This window comes from Gossypium hirsutum, chromosome D08, assembly GCF_007990345.1.
Source record: "Gossypium hirsutum isolate 1008001.06 chromosome D08, Gossypium_hirsutum_v2.1, whole genome shotgun sequence".
Lineage (NCBI taxonomy): Eukaryota > Viridiplantae > Streptophyta > Magnoliopsida > Malvales > Malvaceae > Gossypium > Gossypium hirsutum.
This window is the reverse complement of record NC_053444.1, coordinates 25,338,095-25,360,766: the sequence shown is the minus strand read 5'-3', so window position 1 is coordinate 25,360,766 and position 22,672 is coordinate 25,338,095. Positions and strand designations below refer to the sequence as shown.

The 22,672-nt window shown below is 31.4% G+C and overlaps 1 protein-coding gene across 1 annotated transcript; it reads left to right on the top strand.

Annotated features, from left to right (window-relative positions):
- The first annotated feature begins 3,144 nt into the window (after window positions 1-3,144).
- Window positions 3,145-4,679, top strand: LOC107918033 (40S ribosomal protein S11). Its single transcript, XM_041099308.1, has 6 exons — window positions 3,145-3,347; window positions 3,431-3,471; window positions 3,586-3,686; window positions 3,958-4,102; window positions 4,194-4,283; window positions 4,412-4,679. Exons 1-6 carry the CDS (start codon window positions 3,336-3,338, stop codon window positions 4,500-4,502), a joined length of 480 nt encoding a protein of 159 aa, XP_040955242.1. The 5' UTR covers window positions 3,145-3,335; the 3' UTR covers window positions 4,503-4,679.
- The last annotated feature ends 17,993 nt before the right edge of the window (window positions 4,680-22,672 follow it).

Here is a 22,672-nt window from a genome sequence, read left to right as displayed (position 1 = left end):
TATCAACAAAATTTTTAAACTTAAGTAAAAAAAAATATAAAATATAATGTAGCCTTTAATCTTATATTGTTAGTTAAAAGAGGAAGTAATCTCACATTGTCTAGGAACAAGCTGCAAACATATTCATGAATCTATATATACACATATCTCATATCCCACATTGTTTAAGAAAATAAGGGTCTCATATCTCACATTGCTTAAGAAAACAAGGGAAATGAGACTTTAGGTCTATATAAAGACATGTTTTGTAAGTTTTATTTTCACATTAATAGGTAGTATCAAAAAAAATTGTATTGCCATTTTTAGTGCTTATGTGGCAGAAAACACTTCCAGCGCTGGAAGTATTTTTACTGGTTACATGCGAAAAATGCTTCCAGTTAGAAGCATTTATTTTTAGTTTTCCTTGAAAGTGTTTCTAACTAGGAGTGTTTTATCAAAACCAGCTCATTCTTGTAAATTTTCAAAAATTTAGTCTATTTTTGTAATTTTTTTAAAAAAAAGAGCTTTTTTTTGTAATTTAGTCTTTATAATGAATTCAGATTTAACAAATTTATTTTCAAAAAAAATATATATATTAAGCCCCTACTCTCTTTCTTTTGCAAAAAAAAAAACCAATTAAGCCTCTACTTTTTCAAAAAACCCTCAAATTAAAAAAAATTTAAGCCCCTGTTTTTTTTAACACTCATTTGGGTACTTGAACTTTCAAAATGCATCAAAAAGGCCCTCAAACCTTTTCAAAAAAAGCAATTAAGCCCCTACCTTTTTTTTCACTCAATTGGGTACTTGAACTTTCAAAATGCATCGAAAAGACCCTCAAACTTTTTCAAAAAAAGCAATTAAGTCCCTGCTTTTATTAAAAATTATAAAAAATTAAAATCAATAAAAATCTATTAATACTATTAAATTTTAATAAAAAAATTCAAATATTAAAAATTTATTTTAAGAATGTTATTTAAAATTTAAATTTATTATTAAAATAAAGTTGTAATGTGAAATAATATATTAAAATAATAAATTATATTAAATATATTAGTAATTTACATTATAATATTTAATATTTAAATATTTTAAATATTTTTAAAAACTAAAATTAAAATATTATTTATATAATAATATTAAGCTTTATTAAATTTAATTTTTATATAAAAATAAAATTACTCATAAATTAACCTTTTTTCGTAGAATGATTTACACTTTTCAAAAGGGTAAGTCAATTTACAAAAAAAATTATTTTTACTTCGCTTGTAAGTCATTTTTCGTTGACGAAATTATTTTTCATGAAATAAATAAAAAATGCAAAAAATATTTTTCGTAAAATAGACATTCCCTATAATTCTTTTTGTAATTATAAATAACCAATTGCACACAAAAAATGTAAAAAATAAAAATAAAAATTAAACTCATAGACAACTATAGAGATGGATGTTAAATCCATCATTGTGTCACAATTAACATGTCACCTCGCTTTTTTATAAATATATAATTTTAAAAATCACTATCATTTCTGTGAATGTTAGATGTATCCATTCTCGATTTACTTTGCTCGGTTTAATTTAATTTTTACTATTTATCTTTAATATTTTTAATCTTTTTAAAGATAAAAAAATACTTAAACATAATTCTTCAAGAGAATATTTAAATTTATATTTAAATTTAAAAACTTATGAGATTTTCTTTTTGGTGATAAATAAGAAAATAGAGAAACAAACTACATTACATAATTCAAACCCCTTAGCGGGGGAGACTTCAAAAACTTGCAACCTTTGATTATTTATGTGAGCCAACTTTGTTTGTCTATCAGCTTTCTGGTTCTCTTCTCTAAGAATATGGCAAATGCTCTAAAGCTTAATCCGTTAAAGTAGTTGAAGAATCCTCCTAATTAAAGTCGTCTTAGGTCCACTGATGAAATCTCATGTATGGCACTAGCCACTTCAATACTGCTAGTCCGAATCTGCACCTCCTTGTATCCTCGATCAATCAAAATGCCTAAGCCATCTAAAATGCCCCTCAATTCTGCCTCAAACACTGAGTAACTCCCTAAGAATCTATTGAAATCTAAGATCCATTTCCTAATACGATTACGTACAATTCCCCCTGCTGTAGCAGAGCCATCCTCAAGTCTAACAGATCCATCAGTATTCAAGTAAATCCCATACTCAGACAAGTTAGAAAACGAACAAGGACGTTGAATGGACTCGTATGTCTACTACCGGACATCATAAAGTGTTTTGCCCAGCTATATGAGGCCTTAATAGTGTCATTACTACTTCAGGATGTACCCTGAAAAATAAATAAATTACGATTTTTCCATATGCGCCAGATGAGAATTCTAAATAAACATTGCCAATCAACCTCCCTAAAGCCAAGATCGTATTAATTTGAAGTGATCCATTCCTGTAAATTACCAGAATAACAACTAGCAAATCGGTCAGTAAGAATTAAAAGGTTCCAAATTTCTCTTGCTAAAAGGTAGTCTCAAATAGTATGCAACAGATCTTTAGTGCTATGCCTACAAACCCCATACATCGAGCTATGACTAATCCCCCGCCAAACTCTTTCCAGCACCAGCCAAATAAAAAATCTAACCCTTTGTGGTCCTTGATATTTCCAAGGGATCTCCCACGCTTCCTCCTTCGGCTTCCATGAATTTTCTCGAATTTTCCTGTAGGCGCTCTTGACGAAAAAGGAGCTTGTCATCGTCCCCCCAAATCATCCTATCCACTCCTGTAGGAGGGTGTGGTGAAAGTACCCCAATAATCTTATGGATGACCATCTCTGGCAACCAAAGCTAAAACAAATCAAAGTTCCAAGTACCATTATCTGAGACCATATCACCTAACAAGCATTCTAGATCAAGGTTTGAATGTCCTGGGATTAAATTAACGAGGGCCCCACATTAGGAATCGATGGATCAAATTAGTGAGATTTTTCTAAAACATATTGTTACAATTTTATCTATAATAATTATATATAATATAAATAATAATTTCATAAAATTAACAATGCAAGACAAATAATTACTATAATCACTCTATATAAACTATTTAAAGAAAATTCATCTGATTCCTCTCGCCCCACATCACATCGAAATTCACTTCATTTAAACAGATAAATTAAAAATTTATCAGATGGTGTCAGCGGATTTGAGTTTTGCCATTCTAATTGCGTTGAAATAGCTTTAACATTTGAAGGCCCAAATTGACTAGCTGGTCCAAATTGGCCCATTGAAAGTCGAGCTATTTCTTAGGATTAGGGTTTCAGGCTTGTCCTCTCTTAATTTCTTTGACTTTGCCCGCAGCACATCCGCGCCACACTCTCCAGGAAGCTCATCAACCATGGCGGAACAGGTCTACACTGAGATCTATTGTCATTATCATTCATTTCTTTTCTTTTCTTCTCATTTACTGGTTTTTTTCTCATTTGTTTGCAGACCGAGAAAGCATTTTTGAAGCAGCCCAAAGTGTTTTTAAGGTAATCTTACTGCTCTATACCAAGGAAACCTTTGAGCTTTCATGCTTATTTCCAATTTTGGGTTTTTTTCTTTTTGAGTTTTGGTGGGTTTTATTTGATGTGATATTGTTGTAGCTCTAAGAAAACTGGTAAAGGGAAGAGACCAGGAAAGGGAGGGAACCGCTTCTGGAAGAGCATTGGTTTGGGATTCAAGACCCCTCGTGAAGCTATTGAAGGTTTCGTTTCCTTTTAGTTTCCGTCTTGTTTCATGTTATGTGTATTGTTGATGAATGAACTTTAGGTGATATCACGGTCAGTTATGTAGACTTTATGTAAGTTCTGATTGTTACGTGCATTTATTAGCTTAAGCTGAGTAAATATTTCTTTAAGCTAGATGGAATGACTCTGCCATGCTACTTAATATTTGCTTTGTAATCCAAGTGTCGGAACCATATTAAGATTGTTGGTTGAATCATTTAGTAATGTTGTGTACCTTGTTTCCTGAAGGAACTTACATCGATAAGAAATGCCCTTTCACTGGCCCTGTTTCAGTCAGGGGCCGCATCTTAGCTGGTACTTGCCATAGTGCCAAGATGATGAGGACAATCATTGTTCGACGGAACTATCTTCATTATATCAAGAAATACCAAAGGCATGATCCAGCTAATTTGAATGTGCTTCTCTTATGAAAATGGTATTTCATTTATCTTTTTGGAGAATAAAATTTTATTTTCATTTTCCAGGTACGAGAAGAGGCATTCAAACATTCCTGCTCACATTTCTCCATGCTTCCGTGTGAAGGAAGGGGATCATGTCATTATTGGTCAATGCAGGTAATACTTCTAAAAAAGGATTTTGTTACATTTGTTTATTATGAATCTACAGAGTTGAATAGTCATGTTTTGGCAATTTTGGTTTTGTTTGTAATTTGTTTTTGTCAATTATTTTTATAATAATTCAGGCCATTGTCAAAGACTGTGAGGTTCAATGTTTTGAAAGTGATTCCTGCTGGGTCTTCCGGTGGTGGGAAAAAAGCTTTCACTGGAATGTAAGGGCGTGAGTGTTATTTAAAAAAATATATATATGTTTTGGGGTTTTAGAAACCTATGAAGAAGACACTAAGATTTTGATGAACTGACTACACATGGAATTTTCAATATATTTCCAATTATTATTATTATTGTAATGATCTTGAAGTATATGGTATTTGTTATTGGTTGGAAGGTTTACCGTTGTTTCCTGCTTTCTATTGCCGAATTCCAGTCATAAAGTTTCGTCCTTGATGAAACTACTAGCAAAGTATTACGGATTTTGTATTCAGTTTATTATTTTATAAACAGAAACATGTGCTGACATCTCAATAAAAATCTTTAAAAACAAATATAAGTAATTAGTAATTAATATTGTTAATAAGTAGCCTTACATAATTCATCGACTCATTATAACCAAATTATAAAAATCGATAATCCTATGTAAGCTTAACCATCCAATTTGGGATTTAGATTGTATTTTAGGCATAAATTATACGTATCGTGCGAGATATTCAATTGGGGCATCAAGCGCACTGCGGAATGAAATGCAATTCGCGTTGATGGAGAAAGATTCTCAATATTTGGATGCGAAGAATCTCTTGGTAAGACTAATATGTTACGATGTTAAGCAATTTTATCAGTCTCTCTTAATTATAAAAAAATACTTTAGATTTAAAAAAAAATTTGCCAAACGTATCAGTTTATATTAATCTCTATATTTTAATTTTGAAATATTGACTTTTTATATTTTTTTAATTTAAAAATCTTTATCTTTTTGTTAACTTTCTAATGGAATTTTCGATTTGGTTATTATAAAAGGAGTAAAATTTTTTAGCCTTCATTATTTATAGTTTTTTTTGTTATTAAAATAAATGCTTTAATTTTTTTATTTTCAATAAAAATATAAAAATATTACAAGGTCCTGAAAAATTAAGAAATGTTTAAAATTAAAAAGAATAAAAATCATTTTAAATAATTTAAAATTTTTGAAAATTTTCAGAAATTTTAAAAAAAGGTGTTATTTACTTCTTGAATGATAATAAAATATTTTATGTTCGATTTAAATCTAATTTGAACATATTTGTATAAAATACACTATGAAAATAATTTGATAAAAAAACGGACCACATTTTGCAAAATACAAAAGTAATAAATTAAGTCTAAATTTTTATATATAGTGTATTCTGAATAAAAAATATACACAATATATTTAAATTTTATTAGAATCAGTTTAGAGTTTTTATAATTATTTAAAATTTATTTTACACTAATATTTCATATTCTTTGTAATTAAATTTAATTAAACATATTTTTCATATATAAATTATTTGAATTAATTAAAAGATATACTTGTTCTAATACGATTTAATATGGACTAAACGAATAGCTCAAATTCTGGAGAGACATTATTACCATTTGGTGTTCATGGGCGAGGCTAAGTCAAGGAACGTTTCACAAAATAAAAATATTATATTAACTTTAATTATACAAAATATATCACTATGTTTTTTTATATTTTATTATTTTATACTGTAAAATAGGCCAAGTTAAAAATATAAGTTTAAGCCCACCCCAAACTAGTCGGGTCAATAGGGTTGGCTAAGGTGTGTCCATGAACACCTCTTATTACCATTCAAGGATTAACTATCATATCTTTTGAAAATTTAAAAAATTTATATTTTTAATAAATTTTAAAATTTTAAAATAATTTTCAAAATTTTTCAAAATAGTTTTAGCTTGTTCATAATTTTTGAATTTCTTTTCAAAAATAAATTTTTTAAAAAAATTTATTTAAAATATTAAGAAGTAATTTTTAAAAATTTGGTAAACTATTCAATTGGACATCCAACTTTTAGAGCGCTTTCAGTTCAGTCACCCATAAAATCCATCATTATCTTAGATAAATTTATCATTTTAATCACTAAAACGATAAATTTTAACAATGGTTGACTGTATATGCCACATCTTATTTGACCAATAGTCCATATTAGTCAATCAATTTTCACGTAATTATATATTTTTAATCTTTTTCTTTAACGTAAACCCAAAAATTAAACATCATTTTCACGTCATCTGGTTGATGTTTCACCTACAGGGGTTTACGTTCATGAGGGAATTGAATGGAAGGGATCTGGGTAAAAGAAAAGATTTGGATTTAAAAGCTTAGTTAAAAATGTTGTAAGAATGAACCCAAGAACAAAGATTCAACGAAGCCAATTTTTTCTCTTTTGGGTGTTTGAAAGATTGGATCTTTCTTCGATATAAAAGCGAAAGCAAGCTATTTCAAGAAAGCTATGTTGGAAAAATCACGTTTAATAAAACGATTTTCTTTCAAAATAGAAAATTAAAATTTTGAAAATCAATTCAATTTGTGATTTTTATAATAACAATTTTTTCTTGAAAAAGTACTTGTGATTTGTGCTAGATGGATCCTAAATGTTTTCGACTTTCAACCAAACGATATTTTTCGCTATTCTCGTACCACGAATTTTTCGCTATTCTCCTGTACTAAGTCTAATGATATGCATTTTCTAAACTTTTAACTCAATACTTTATAATTTAATCCAACACAATACATATTTTTCTATTTTTCAAAATAAATATTATTTGCTAATTAATTTAATTAGATAAATTAATTTTTTCAATTAAATATTTTTGTCAACTCAATTCTAATTCCGTTAAAGTAATGGCACTTTACCGTAAATGAATCTATGAGAAAATATATTTAAATTTCAAATTCAACGGATTCACCATAACTAATTTAATTTAATTTATTTTCGAACTCCAATTATTTAATTAAATAATAGTTCAAAAAACTTAAGTTAATTCTCAAGTCATTTCTAGACTTAGTGAGAAAATACATTCATTTCCAAATGTGACTCATTTCTCTAACTCTATCATTTTCATTTGTTTCTGTTAATTTGGTTCTACATGTAATTCATTTATGGTTTCAACAAGCTAATAGAGGGACCTATTAGATATATATAATTAGGGACCAAATTATAATTAAGTTCCAGCTTTTGCCTATTAATTATAAACTAATTTACTCACGAAGTCATTCCACTATAGTATCGTGACTGAGCTCTCCCTAATTGCATACCATTACGAAAGCTACTCAATCAGTACTTTTCCAATTAGCTTGTCATAAGTGTATTACCCTCATAGGATATCCTTAATCTCTTTGGGATAAATTTATTCTTCCAATATGATCCTATTTTATCTCATGATAACCATTAGATCTCCCTTCATGAAAAGTTAATTACTATCAAATAATAATTAAGTCATTTATCATAAAAGACGAACAACCCATGGCTACGTTTACTTTTCATCTATCATGTAATTCCAAGAGAGAATATCATTTATCCATTCCTTGGGCTATAGATTTCACTATTGTGAATGATGCTATATATTGCAGAAGTTGTATACCCAACACACTAGCTTTTAGTTCCTTATTCATTTGAACTTAGGTTTTTACGTATATCAAAATATACGAGTCACATATACATAGTCCATCATCTACTCAAGATTAAGGTATGCCACACTATGAACGTCACAAGTGAATAATTCCATAAACGGATTCGGGATTTATTCTTCTTGGGTCTTATTTGATGTACTACTAGTCTATTCAACCATATCTATGTTTCTATCTTGTGGTTGTCATCCGCTTCAATGCTCAAGATAAAACATCTCCCTAATTGGACTTGATAGACGACATATTAGTCTTTCAATCGGTTTGCTCATTTCTGATTAGACTAATGACATGTTTAGGTTCATCTACTAATAGAAGTTGTATTTTCGTATAACAATCCAACCATGTATTACTGCTTAGTATTAGTTAAACATTAGATAACTGTTGAGTCAATATTTGCTTCCAATTTTTTTTGCATGCTAAAACTATTGAGGAAAATATACAAAGGGTATTAATGTAATTTATGAATATTACTATTAAAACAACTTGTTTGAAAAGTATAAGTGTACATAGACAAAATATTAAACTTAGGACAATCTTAATCAACTAGTAAGAACATGGATTTCCATCCAATTAATAACTGAACATAATTCCTTAGGCATTCACACATGCTAATAATCGCCTTACGTTTGGCCATTATTTTAACTTAAGCATAACTTGTTGAGAAGTTACATAACTAGAATGATCTTGAGTGAATAATCATCAACTTAACATCTATCATTCCATGCATCACATGTGAGTCATCTTTTGACGATCTCAACAAGTAACATGTATGACTAGTTGTCCTCTATTAAAGAAAAGCATCTTGTTATATTGCATGATAATACCTACAACGTGCTTGACCAACTATCATACGATTACAAGATAATTCTTCTTTCTTTTAGGAAATCTCCTCAGTTAGATACCCTAAGAAGTCATTCGATAAATACTTTTCACCTCGATTAGATAGAGGTGACTTTATGGGTAAACCTAATTGTTTCTCCACTTTCGTATGAAACTCTTTGCATTTAACAAATGTTTCATTTTTTCGGTGCATTAGTTATACATACCCATATTTGGAATAATCATATATAAAAGTTACGTAGTAATTGTAACCACCTTTTACACTAATGTTAATGGGGCCATATATACTAGTTTGCACAAGTTCTAAGGGTTTTATGGCCCGACCCTCATTTCTTTTGCATTAAAATATTGCTTAGTCATTTTACTTTCTATGCAAATTCAAATTGTGGAAGATCAACTTCCTTAAGTGAACTTAAGGTGCCATCTTTCACAAGTCTAGTGATTCTTTCCCGGTTAATATGACCAATCTCAAATGCTAAATGTACGTCTAATTAGAGTGAAAAGTTTTAAGTATTTTATTTGATAATTTAGTTTTAAGTAGTGTGTATAAATTTGATAAAATAGAGATTATTAAACATCCACCTATTATAGATAATAGTACAATTTCTAAATATTGCAACACTATTATTAAAAGTCACAGTCAAGTTGTTTTTAAATAAACATGCAATAGAAATTAAGTTTCTTTTGAAACTTGGTGATAGAAAATGTCTTTCAAAATAATCTTCCTAAAATTATCAAAATAAAGATGTACATCTCCCACTGGTTTAATTGCCACACTTATCCCATTTTTGGTCCACAATGATAGACTCTTATCTCTCAGATCTTTCGTTTCCTTGAACCCTTGTAGAGAAATACAAACATGGTTAGTGAATTCAGAATCAATAACCTAGTGGTCTATCATAATGAGTTTCATAGCTTTTCCCTATATCACCCCTTACCTGGTCCAGTCGCCAGACCCAAGTTATAGGATGCTACAACAGTTAAAAGATTCAAACACATGCATTTATCGCAATAACATCCAACAAATCAATACATATGTGTAAAAGTTCATGTTTAATATGAATTACAAATAATTCTGAGATTTAATTTAGCATACAAAAGCTTTTAAAATTGACCTCAGTACAAATTAGGACTAAATTACAAACATTTAAATAACTAGGGAAAAATCATAAAATAGGGTCACACGGTCGTGTGATAGGCTGAGGCCGTGTCATGATGAATCACATGGCTATGAATCTAAACTATGTCACAAACTAGAGTCGTGCAAAATAGAGTCAGGCGGCCATGTCGCCAGGCTATGTAACAAACTGAGGCCATGTGGACCTAAGTGTAAAATCTTACAAACATTCTCTTGACTGTGTAGCCAGGCCATGTGAGAGACTGTGGCTATGTTTAACCAAAACCACCTTGAACATAAGAGCACACGACAATGTCATTTCCCCATGTATGACACACGACTGTGTGGCCAAATCGTGTGGTACAAAATGTCCTTTTAGGAACTATTTTAAGCCTAACCAAATTCATGTACAATCTAAGTTCAATTACACATTAATGTCTACTAAAAACCTATATAATTTTCACAATAAGCATACCAATATGACATTTTCATAACACATTAATTCAAGATACCAATGTGCCTCAAATGACACCCCAACAATCAATCCTATAAGTTAGGCACTAAGCTTACTAAAACATTCAAGTTTAGAAAAACATTTCAACCATTACATCACAACTAGTTTATCTACAAATTCATACTTATGGCATGTAACCGTATCCTTTCCTTTTCAATAGTGCACACGAACAGTGAAATGGGCCTTTTCACATGAGTTGTGGGTCGGAATGTAAGATGCATGATGTTGCTCACACAAGCTGTGGAGAATCTGCAACAAATGCAAGACCTCAACCATCGGTAGGACATTCAAGACCATCACTTGAAACATGAAATCCCTAATGACATGTCATTTGTATCCTAAGAATTCTTAAGGTTCAAATGGGATTCATTATTCGTCAATTACTCAATCATCAATACATATTAAATTTCAAGTCCGTTTATATTAATACAAAATAGAAAGTAATCAATTTAGCTAACATTAATACGATTATAATTCATACGAACTTACCTCGATAACTTTGGTTGTAGAAGTAGAGTTGAACACTAATCCGAAGCTTTAGCCTTTTCTCAATTTAAGTCCGGTTGTTATTTATCTTAATCTAAATCAATAATTTCATTCAATTGAGTAATTCTAGTATTCAATTTAATCCATAATTTATATTTATGTAAAATTATGAAATTACCCTTAATACTTTAAATTTTCACAATTTAGTCATTAAACCCCTAACTTGCAATTTAACAATTTGAACTTAAATCCATGTTAACCAGTGTTACAAGGAACCTTGAAAAAAATTTTAATTACCAACAATTGCACAATAAAACCTATAGATTTACATTTTCAACAATTTAATCCCTATTTGCAATTTCATAAAAAAATCACCTAACAAAATATGTTTATTTTACAACCAAGATTAATAATCTATCTAATAAATTCAAACCTATTCAAAAAACCATGGCAAGTCCCTCAATCTTCAAAATTTTTGAAAATTAACCCTCGGGATAGCTAGATTAAGTTAAAACAATCACAAAAACATAAAAAATCATTAAAAACAGGATTGAAATCACATACCATGCATTAGAATAAGCTTATCCGAACTCCCCTCCTTCTCTAATGGATATTTTAGGTTTTCAAATGAAATAATAAGGAAGATGATACATTGATTTAGTTTATCTTTTCATTTATTTATTAAATTACTAAATTAACCTTTATAAATCATTTAAATTACCATAAAATCTATCCATCACAATCCACTATCATATTTGTGGTATAATTACTATATAAGTTTATTTTTTTTCCTTTCCATAGTCATTTAGCCCTTTTAACTAATAGAATTCAACTTTTACACCTTTTACGATTTAGTCATTTTTACTTAATTAACTATTTAAACTTCAAAATTTCTCAATGAAACTTTAATACGACCCTAATATAATCCCGTAGACATTAAATAAATATCAAAATAATAACTCATTCATCAAACTGAAACCACTGTTCCTGACACCAATGGAAACGGGCTATTAAAACTCTCCCCCTAAAGGAATTTTCGTCCCCGAAAATCTTACCAGAAAATAGGCTATAGTATTGCACTTTCATAGCTTCTTTCGGTTCCTAGGTAGTTTTCTCGACTCCATGACATTGCCAAAGAACCTTAACTAATTCTATACATTTATTCCTTAACTCTTTGACTTCCCAAGCTAAAATTTTGATTGGTTCTTCACTGTATGACATATCTGGCTGAATCTCAACATCAACAGGTGAAATTACATGCGAAGGGTCTGACCGATACCTTCGTAACATCGAAACATGAAATACGTTATGTATGTTCTCTAACTTTGACGATAAAGCCAAACGATAAGCCACTGGCTCAACTCTCGATGATCTCATACGACCCGATGAATCGTGGACTAAGTTTTCTTTTTCATCCAAAATAGAGAACTTCTCTCCAATGCGATACTTTTAGAATCACTTTGTCGCCAATTCGAAATTCAATGTCTTTTCTTTTCAAATCCGCATAAGATTTTTGACGATTAGAAGCAACTTTTAAACTATCACGTATTACTTTAACCTTTTCTTCAGTTTCTCGAATCAAATGAACACCGAAAAGATTTTTCTCACTCAGTTTAGTCCAATATACTGGAGTTCGACATTTTGGACCATACAAAGCTTCATAAGATGCCATTTTAATACTCGCCTGATAACTATTATTGTATGCAAACTCAACCAATGGAAGAAATTTCTCCCAACTACCCTCGAACTCTAAAATACAACAACGGAGCATATCTTTGAGTACATGGGTCACTCGTTCAGACTGACCATCAGTCTGTGGATGAAATGTTGTACTAAAATGCAGTCGAGTACCTAAAGCTTCATGTAATTTACTCCAAAATCGACAGGTGAATTGTGGATCTCTATTAGAGATAATAGACACGGGAACACCATGTAGTCTAACAATTTCAGAAACATAAAATTCTACCAACTTCTCGAGTGAAAAATATGTACGTACCGAAATGAAATGTGCGGATTTAGGGCGGGTTTGGATGGGCGATTGGGTGCGGTGCGGTGCGTTTAGCTTACTTTTTGTCTCACGCTACAATATCACTACAATATCTAATCTCACCACCACCGCTATTTTTACACTAACCGCAGGTAAACGCACCGCCTATCCAAACTCACCCTTTGTCAAATAATCTACAATAACCCATATATCATCTTTCTTCCACGAGGACAAAGGCAATCCATATGCAAAATCCATCGTAACTCATTCCTATTTCCACTCTGGAATCATCACAAGTTGTAATAGTCCAGAAGGTACTTGATGCTCGGCTTTGACTTGCTGACAAATCAAACATTTCGATACAAACTATAAAATCTCTCGTTTCATACTTGGCCACCAACACATCTATTTCAAATCACCATACATTTGATTATTACCAGGTGTGTATTGAAAAAAATACTACTGTGAGCTTCTTATAAAATCTTTTGAACGACGTCATTCCTCGGAACACATATTCTGTTTTAAAAATACAAACTACTGTCAGAACTAACATGAAATTCTGAATCGGGTATCTTTTCAATCTATTCTTGTTTAGCAATCAACTCTGAATCAATTTTCTGAGCTTTAAAAATCTGTTGTAGAAATATCGGTTTAGCTTTTAATTCTGCTACAGTGGAACCATCATCAATCAACGTCAACTGAGTGTTCAAAGCTCGCAAAGCAAATAAGGACTTTTTACTCAAAGCATCAGCAACAACCTTAGCTTTTCTTGGATGATAATCAATGATCAAATCATAATCTTTTAGTAGCTCCAACCATCTACGTTGTCTCAAATTCAAGTCTTTTGTGACACCAAATACTTTAGACTTTTATGATCCGTGAAGATGTGACATTTTTCTTCATACAAATAGTGTCTCCAGATCTTTAAATAGAATACAATAGTTGCAAGCTCTAAATCATGTGTTGGATAATTTTTCTCGTGCAGTTTCAATTGTTGGGAAGCATAAGCTACCACTTTGCCTTCTTGCATTAAAAAAAACCTAAACCATTCAGTGAAGCATAACTATAAATCACAATTTCCTTTCCGGACTCAGGCTGAATCAACACAAGGGCCTCGGTCAATAACACTTTCAACTGGTCGAAGCTTTGCTGACACTTTTCAGACCATTCAAACTTGACATCTTTTTCGCATAACTTCATCAATGATATAATAGTCATCGAAAACCCTTTTACAAATATCCGATAATATCTGGCTAGACCTAAGAAACTTTAAATTTCTGAAACATTTCTCGGAGGCTTCCAGTCTACTATAGCTGATATTTTATTTGTATAAAATCTAATACCGTCTTCCGAAACAACGTGTCCCAAAAATCCAACTTCTCGAAGCCAGAACTCACACTTGCTAAACTTAGCAAACAACTGTTTATTGCGCAAAATCTGTAAAATTATTCTCAAATGTTATGCATGCTCATATTCACATCGGGAATAAATCAGAATATCATCAATGAATACAACTACAAATTTATCTAAATACGACCAGAATATTCTGTTCATCAAATTCATAAACACAACAGATGAATTGGTTAAACCAAACGACATAACTAAAAATTCATAATGTGTTACCTGGTTCTAAAAGCAGTCTTTGGCACATCCGAATCTTTAACTTGTAACTGATAATATCCAAAACAGAGGTCAATCTTTGAAAATATTGTCGCACCTTTTAGCTGATCAAACAAATCATCAATACACACTAATGGATACTTGTTATTGATCGTGACTTTGTTAAGCTGTCTATAGTCGAAACATAATCTAATTGACCTGTTTTTTTCTTAACAAGCAACACAGGGGCACCCTAGGGAGAAAAACAAAGCCTCTATCTGTCAATTCTTACAACTGTGCTTTCAACTCTTTCAATTCCATAGATACAATTCTATATGGAGCTATCAATATCGAAGAAGTTCTGGTATTAACTCAATAGCAAATTCAACCTTTCTAACTGGTAGTAACCCTGGTAACTCTTCTGGGAATACATCTAAGAATTCACAAACAGTCGGAACTAACTCTAATTTCAATTCTAAAGCACTGGAATCAAATATATAAGCTAGATACGCCTCACAACCCTTTCTAACATATTTTTGAGCTGACATAGCTGAAATTATACTAACTGTACCATCAAATTTATCAGATTCAACCCTGACTAAGTCACCATTCTGACATTTCAACAAAATTTGCTTTTAATTACAATTCACAACAGCATCATGCAGTATGAACCAATCTATACCAAGAATCAAATCAAACTCATCAAATGGTAATAACATCAAATCAATTGGAAAGTTGCAATCCTGAATCATCAAAGGACAATTTTTATAAAGTTTATCAACTAACACATACTGACCTAAAGGATTCGTTACTTTGATCACAAATTTAGTTGACTCATAAGGTATTTTCTTATCCGACACTAAGGTTGTGCATATATATGAGTGCGTTGACCCCGGGTCAACCAAAGCATTAACATTAGTATCAAAGATAGAAAATATACCAGTAATCACATTAGGTGCTGAAGCTTCCTCTCGAGCTCGAATTGCATAAGCCCTAACTGGTGCTCGAGCCTCAGATCTAAAAGTAGAATCTTTTATTGTTCTTTGACTATTACCTGTATTACCACTATTTTTGGATGGTCTCCCTATCGTAGCCGTGTCACTTGAACGACAGTTCTAAGCTTTCTTTTTATCAGATCTCTCAAGGCAGTTTCGAAGGAAATGGTCATAAGAACCACATTTAAAGCATGATCCATCTCTTAACCTGCACTCCCAGAAATGTCGTCTATTACACTATTGACATTCAGGTTTATTATTTCAAACACTACCCACACTCGCTACTGAAGTAGCTTGAGGTCTCGAATTTAAATATTGCTTCCCTTTATCTCTTTCTTTGATTTCTTTGATGGAGAAAAAAATGATTGTGAAATTCCTTAGATTTCTTTGATGGAGACAAAAATGATTTTCCCATAGGTCGTTTACTAGTGTCATGAGCCTTAGAATCTGCCTTTCTTTTTTATTTACTAAGTTCTTAATCTGCCTTTCTTTTTTATTTACTAAGTTCTTTCGCTTCATGTGCTCAATTCACCAAAACCACAAATTCTTTCAATTCGAGAATCCCAACTAATAGCTTGATATCTTCGTTTAAACTGTCATCAAACCAGGTTCACATAAAAGCCTTTAATGGTATACATTCCCGAGCATATTTTCTAAGTCACACGAACTCTCTTTCATACTCGGCTACAGTCATATGACCCTATTTTAACTCAAGAAATACTTTCCGTTTCTTGTCAAGATATCGCTGATAAACATATTTCTTCTTCAATTCTATCTAAAAGAAATCCAAATTTATAAGATATTTTGACACCACCGCAATCAAAGTATTCCACCACTGGTACGCTGAGTCTTTCAACAAAGATACTGCACACTTTAAACATTCATCGGGAGAACAAGACAATTCATCAAAAACTCTCACAGTATTTTTTAACCAAAACTCAACTTTTTCAGGGTCGTTTTTAGCTGTACCACGAAACTCTTCAGCCCCATACTTACGTATTTTATCAACTGGAGGCTTGTTCACATGTACTTGTTCCAAACCTTGAGGAATAAAGGGATCAGGTTGGGGTACGGAGGGGGTGGAGGTCGTTGAGCCATCAGGTTTGTTCTAATAAACTCAAAACCATTCGGACATTATTTGGAAGAAAGCTTCTTTAGCTTCACTTTTCTGGCCCTCAGCTATGGGCCTACCGCTAGCTACTCCATGAACGGAGGCTTGCACATTACTTTCAACCTCATCGGAATTGGCTTGGTTGGATGACATCTTTTATCTATAAGAAACCATAATTCATTTTGAGTCGGAAGATATCACACCATCACAGGTTATAAAATGACATGTATTATAAACTCTATACATCCTACGTTTAGTCCAAGAACTGACTAAACCATAGTTCAAATACCACTAAATGTAACACTCCTAACCCGTCTCTATCATCGAATTAGAGTTAGAAAGCATTATCGATCAGTCGAAACAAATTTATCATCATAACATTTAATAAATTAGACTCAATCAAAATCATATTTAACACATGCATATGGTCCCTAAATCGAGCCTTCGAGGCCTTAAAAATAACTTAGAAATAATTTGGGACTAATTTGAAACAAAACAGAAGTTTTAAGAAAAATATGTAAAAATGTGAAAATAAGGTTCACACGGCCGTGTGACATAGCACTGACCGTGTAACAATCAAACAAATGACAAATGACCGTGTCCCAACCCGTGTCCTCACCCGTGTCACTCACTGAGTAGGGTCACACGACCGTGTGCTAGACTGTGTAGCTCTCTGAGTTGCCACACAACTGTGTAGCCAGGCCGTGTATGTCACACGACCATGTCCCAGGCCCTATGATCCATAAATTGGCCCTAAATTCAAGACCAAATCATACCTAAGTAACCATTCCATTTGGGCACACATTAAAGGGATTTAAACATTATTAAAATACACCTAAACATATTATTTCAAACATCCTAATTCATCTAACCAATATGCCATTCAAATGCACCACAATTGTATCAAAACAACATGGATAAAAAATAAGCAACATAGCTACTTTTCAAGCATATAACCTAACTCAATCATCTACCAAATCATATCACAAATGACCATTTACATGCCATCACAAACATACCAAAAGGTCTTATATACAAACTCTTAAAAGTGACCAAAATGACCTAACTTGGTAAGTTTCCAAAGCTCAACAAAACAAGCATAAACTTCAAAAACATGTTCTAACCAAATCAACCATTACATATTCAAGAAATACCATAACGAAAGATCCTATACATGCCATTTATAACCTTGGCCAAAATACACAAAAACTACTGAATGGTTGCTGGATAGTGTGATTGATCCGTGGCAAGCTTCCAACCGATCGAGCTTTCGATCATCTATAAAACAAAAGAGAGTAACTACGTAAGAAAATGATTCTTAGTAAGCTCGTATAAACTTAAACATAACTTACCATTTCATTAGTATAATTTATAGAACAAACATTATATCATAACCAGGACGACAAGCTTAGCATAAGCCTATACAAGAACCATCAACTCACAAGTTAGTATACTTATCCATGATACAAATGAATTTAATCACATAATAAGTAAGTTTCACCTACACATCATTTAATTTATCAAGCTTGTCATATGATCATGAACCGTTTCATTTGTACACATACCATGCCATTTCCTTTTCTTACCCATTGAACCATCTAGAATTGCATCGAATACTTGGGAATGCTCACAAACATAGTGTGCGTTTCTATATAACCGTAACCTTTCTTTTCAATAGTGTTCACACGAGCTGTGAAATGGGCCTTTTCACACGAGTTGTGGGTCAGAATATAAGATACACGATGCTGTTCACACAAGCTATGGAGAATTAGCAACAAATTCAGGACCTTAGCCATCGGTAAGACATTCAAGACCATCACCTGAAACATGAAATCCCTAATGGCATGTCATTCGTATCCTAAGATTTCTTAAGGTTCAAATGAGATTCATTATTCGTCAATTACTCAATCATCGATACATATGAAATTTCATGTCTGTTTATATTAATGCAACATAGAAAATAATCAATTTAGCTAACATTAATACGATTATAATTCAAACAAACTGATCTCAATAACTTTGGTTGTAGAAGTAGAGTTGAACACTAATCTAAAGCTTTAGCCTTTCATCGATTTAAGTCCAGTTGTTATTTATCTTAATCTAAATCAATAATTTCACTCAATTGATTAATTCTAGTATTCAATTTAATCCATAATTCATATTTATGTAAAATTATAAAATTACCCATAATACTTTAACTTTTCCCAATTTAGTCATTAAGCCCATAACTTGCAATTTAACCATTTGAACCTAAATCCATGTTAACCAATGTTACAAGGGATCTTGAAACAACTCATTATTTCTAAAAATTGCAGAATTAAACACATAGATTTACATTTTTTTAACAATTTAATTCCTATTTACAATTTCATCAAAACTCACCTAACAAAACATGTTTATTTTACAATCAAGATTAATAATCTATCAAATAACTTCAAACCTATTGAAAAAAACCATGGAAAGTCCCTCAACCTTTAGCAGTTTTTCAAATTAACCTCCGAGCTAGCTAGATTAAGCTAAAACGATTACAAAAACATAAAAATAATTAAAAATAGGATTGAAATCACATACCATGCACTTGAATAAGCTTAGCTGAACTCTCCTCCTTCTCTAATGGCTATTTTAGGTTTTCAAATGAAAGAATAAGGAATATGATACATTAATTTATTTTATCTTTTTCATTTATTTATAAAATTACTAAATTAACCTTTATAAATCATTCAAACTATCATAAAACCTATCCATCACAATCCACTATCTTATTTATGGTATAATTACCATCTAAATTTTTTAGTTTTCCTTTTCATAGTCATTTAGCCCTTTTAACTAATAGAATTCAACTTTTACACCTTTTACGATTTAGTCCTTTTTACTTAATTAAATATTTAAACTTCAAAATTTCTCAATGAAACTTTAATTCGACACTAATATAATCTCACGGACATTAAATAGATATCAAAATAACAACTCACTCATTGAAATTGTTGTCTCAAAACCACTGTTTTCGACACCACTGAAAATAGGCTGTGACAAATCATCAATTTGTATGCATAACTTTATAAATTATTGTATTTTAAAACCAATTTTGTAGTTACAACAATATATAATATTTCTAAATCTATTCAATTAGTCTTCTATCTCGATGATCAAACATAATCATATTAATTTGATTCAATTCAACTAATCAATCTCATATTACAATTCATCATATTCAATTTATCAGTCAATTTGTCATTTCTTTGTGATTTAATCCATATCTCACCTTTTTGTACCAAATTGTAAACAATCAATATTTCAATTACACATATTTATAATTATAATTTTGAATACATAACAATTTAACACAAACATACCATATGAACTTACCTGGAAAAATAGATAATGGTTTATTCTCTAAGGACTAATTAGCAATTTGCCTTTTTCCTCAATTAATTCTGATTTGGTACAATTCCCGATCTCGAATTCACCACATGCAAGGGCTGATTTTTTGGAAGAATTTGAAGCTCTCAATTCCTCCATCCATGGTGTTCAAACGGTAAAAGAGATGAGAATGAAAAATTTTGTCTTTCCACTACTTTAATGTTTTATTATTTTATTTACTTTTAATGATAATTTCAATAACAAAATAAAGCCAAAGTCATGTATTTTCCATCCACTATATTCTAACGAGGCCAAATTGCCACTTAAGTCCTTGAAATAATGTTATTTAAGTCTTTTTAGTCAATAAAAATTAATAGTGATTAATTTTTACATTTTTTACAATTTAGTTCTTGTACCTTAAGTAGTCACTAATTCAAAAAAATTATCTAACCAAATTTCAATTCACCATTATAAAAACTCCATAAATATTTAATAAAAATATTTACGAGCTCGGTTTATAGAAACGAGGTCCCGATACCTCATTTTCCATCATCATTGACTTTTAGCATGAACCACTTGTACCTTGACTGATTGATCAATTAATAAAATCTATAAAATTGAAATTTACAATAACATCATATTTTACTTGTAAATATTAACAGACTCACTCGTCAGAATTATGGCCCCAAACCACTATTTCCGACACCATTGAAAATCGGGTTGTTACAACTCTCCCTCCCTAAGAAATTTTGTTCGTGAAATTTTCACCTGCGAAAAGGTTAAGGTACTGAGAATCTCATGGTTATTTTCTAGCTTCCACATATCCTCTTTCATACTACGATGATACCAAATTACTTTATCACCGATCTGAAATTCGATAAATTTTCTCTACAATTCAACGTACGATTTCTGTCAATCTGTGGCGACTTTTAAATAGTCTCTCATGTAATCCTGATTTTATTGTCTGTCTCAAAAATCAGATCAGTCGCTATAAGGTTTCTTTCCCTCAAATCTAACCAGTAAAACCAAGTTCTGCATTTACGTTCGTAGAAAACCTCGTATGGTGTCATTTTGATACTCGACCGATAACTGTTATTATACGTGAACTCAATTAACAATATGAATTCCTCTTGACTGCCTTCAAATTAAATTTTATAGCAATGTGGCATGTCTTCAAATATCTGAATTATCCATTCTAATTGTCCTTCAGTTTGAAGATGATACGCTATGCTGGAATCTCATTTTGTGATCAGGACTTCATATAATCTACACAAGATCCAGAGGTACATTTCAGGTCTCAATCTAAATTGATAGATAGTGATACATAACGTAATCTAGATTGCATCTTCCTTTTTTAGTGACAATGGTAAACTCGATACCATATTCATAGTAACTCATTCCTATCTCCATTCCAGAATCACCATAACTGTAACCAACCTGATGGAATTTGATTCTCAACTTTAACTTGTTGGCATATCTGGCATTTAACCACGTATTCTGAGATTCTCTTTTTATTACAGACCATCGGTGTAAATTTCTTGATACACACAAACGATTTCAAAAGCATAGATTCCTGTTAGCATTAATACTCAACTCTAAGGTCTAATCATTTTCAACAATTTTTCGTTTAGCTAACAATTCAAAATCACTTATCTATAACTCTTGTATTCTTTGAAGAAAAATAGGTTTAGCTCTCAACTCCACTAAAATAAAATAGTCATGTTTCAAAGTTAGATGAGTTTTCTATAACACCCAATTTCCAATTAACCTAGAAACTTGAAATAATTGAAGGACTAAAATGAAAGAGACCGCAAGTTGGGGGCCTCTATTGAAAGAAACGGGAAAGCTGAAAACTAAATTGGACATGGTTGAAAACCAAACCTGGTTTGGTTAGAATAGAACCAACCAGTTCCATAGTGGGGGACAACATGATTAGAAATGGATGGTTCTCATAAGGTTGGTAATAGCGCGGGAAGGGCCATTAATAGTAAGGAGATGGCTTCCCGAGGATGATTTTTGTCCCGATTCTATTTCATTTTCTCTTTTCTTCATCTTCTTCTTTGGATACTTTGAAGAAGAATAGGCTATGGAAGGTTTTGCATGGAGCAAACTTCATGAGGATTGAGATTGAAAAGTAAGGAAACCAACAAGTTGGAGAATGAAAGCTCTAGCATTCGAAAAGGCTAATCTATGGAGACGATGAAGCTGCAGGTGAGTTTCTAAAACTCTAACCATGGATGTTATGATTGTTAGTGTATGCCCAAATGCCAATCATGGGATTATTGTAATCACATACTTGTGTTACCTTATTTATTAATATAAGGCATTGCCATTATTATTTTAGTTTTTCTTTGTGCATATAAATAAACTGAATTGTAATAAAGTCCTAAGAAAATATGATTATTCTTAAAAAGGTCCTTAGTTAAGTATTATTGTGGGCTTGGACAACAATAATGGATTGAGACTAATGTATAGTTGATTGATGACAAAGAATTGTCATTGACATAGGGATGTCAAAATCAATACATGAGTATGTATGTGTTAGAGAAATAACATATTGGACTGACCCGCTATGAGTATGTTTCTTGGATTATTATGTAATAGTCACAATGTTACTCATAGTGATAACTATGTATATGATCCTTAGACTTGATATCATCATTGTCCCAACATCGTAAGTCGTATATTTTGATACAATCAAAACGTCTAC

What these genes read in the sequence shown, in the direction of transcription:
- LOC107918033 (XM_041099308.1), top strand. An exon ending in CAGCCCAAAGTGTTTTTAAG is followed by an intron (nt 3,472 to 3,585) that starts GTAATCTTACTG and finishes ATATTGTTGTAG; the next exon opens with CTCTAAGAAAACTGGTAAAG. An exon ending in TATATCAAGAAATACCAAAG is followed by an intron (nt 4,103 to 4,193) that starts GCATGATCCAGC and finishes TTCATTTTCCAG; the next exon opens with GTACGAGAAGAGGCATTCAA.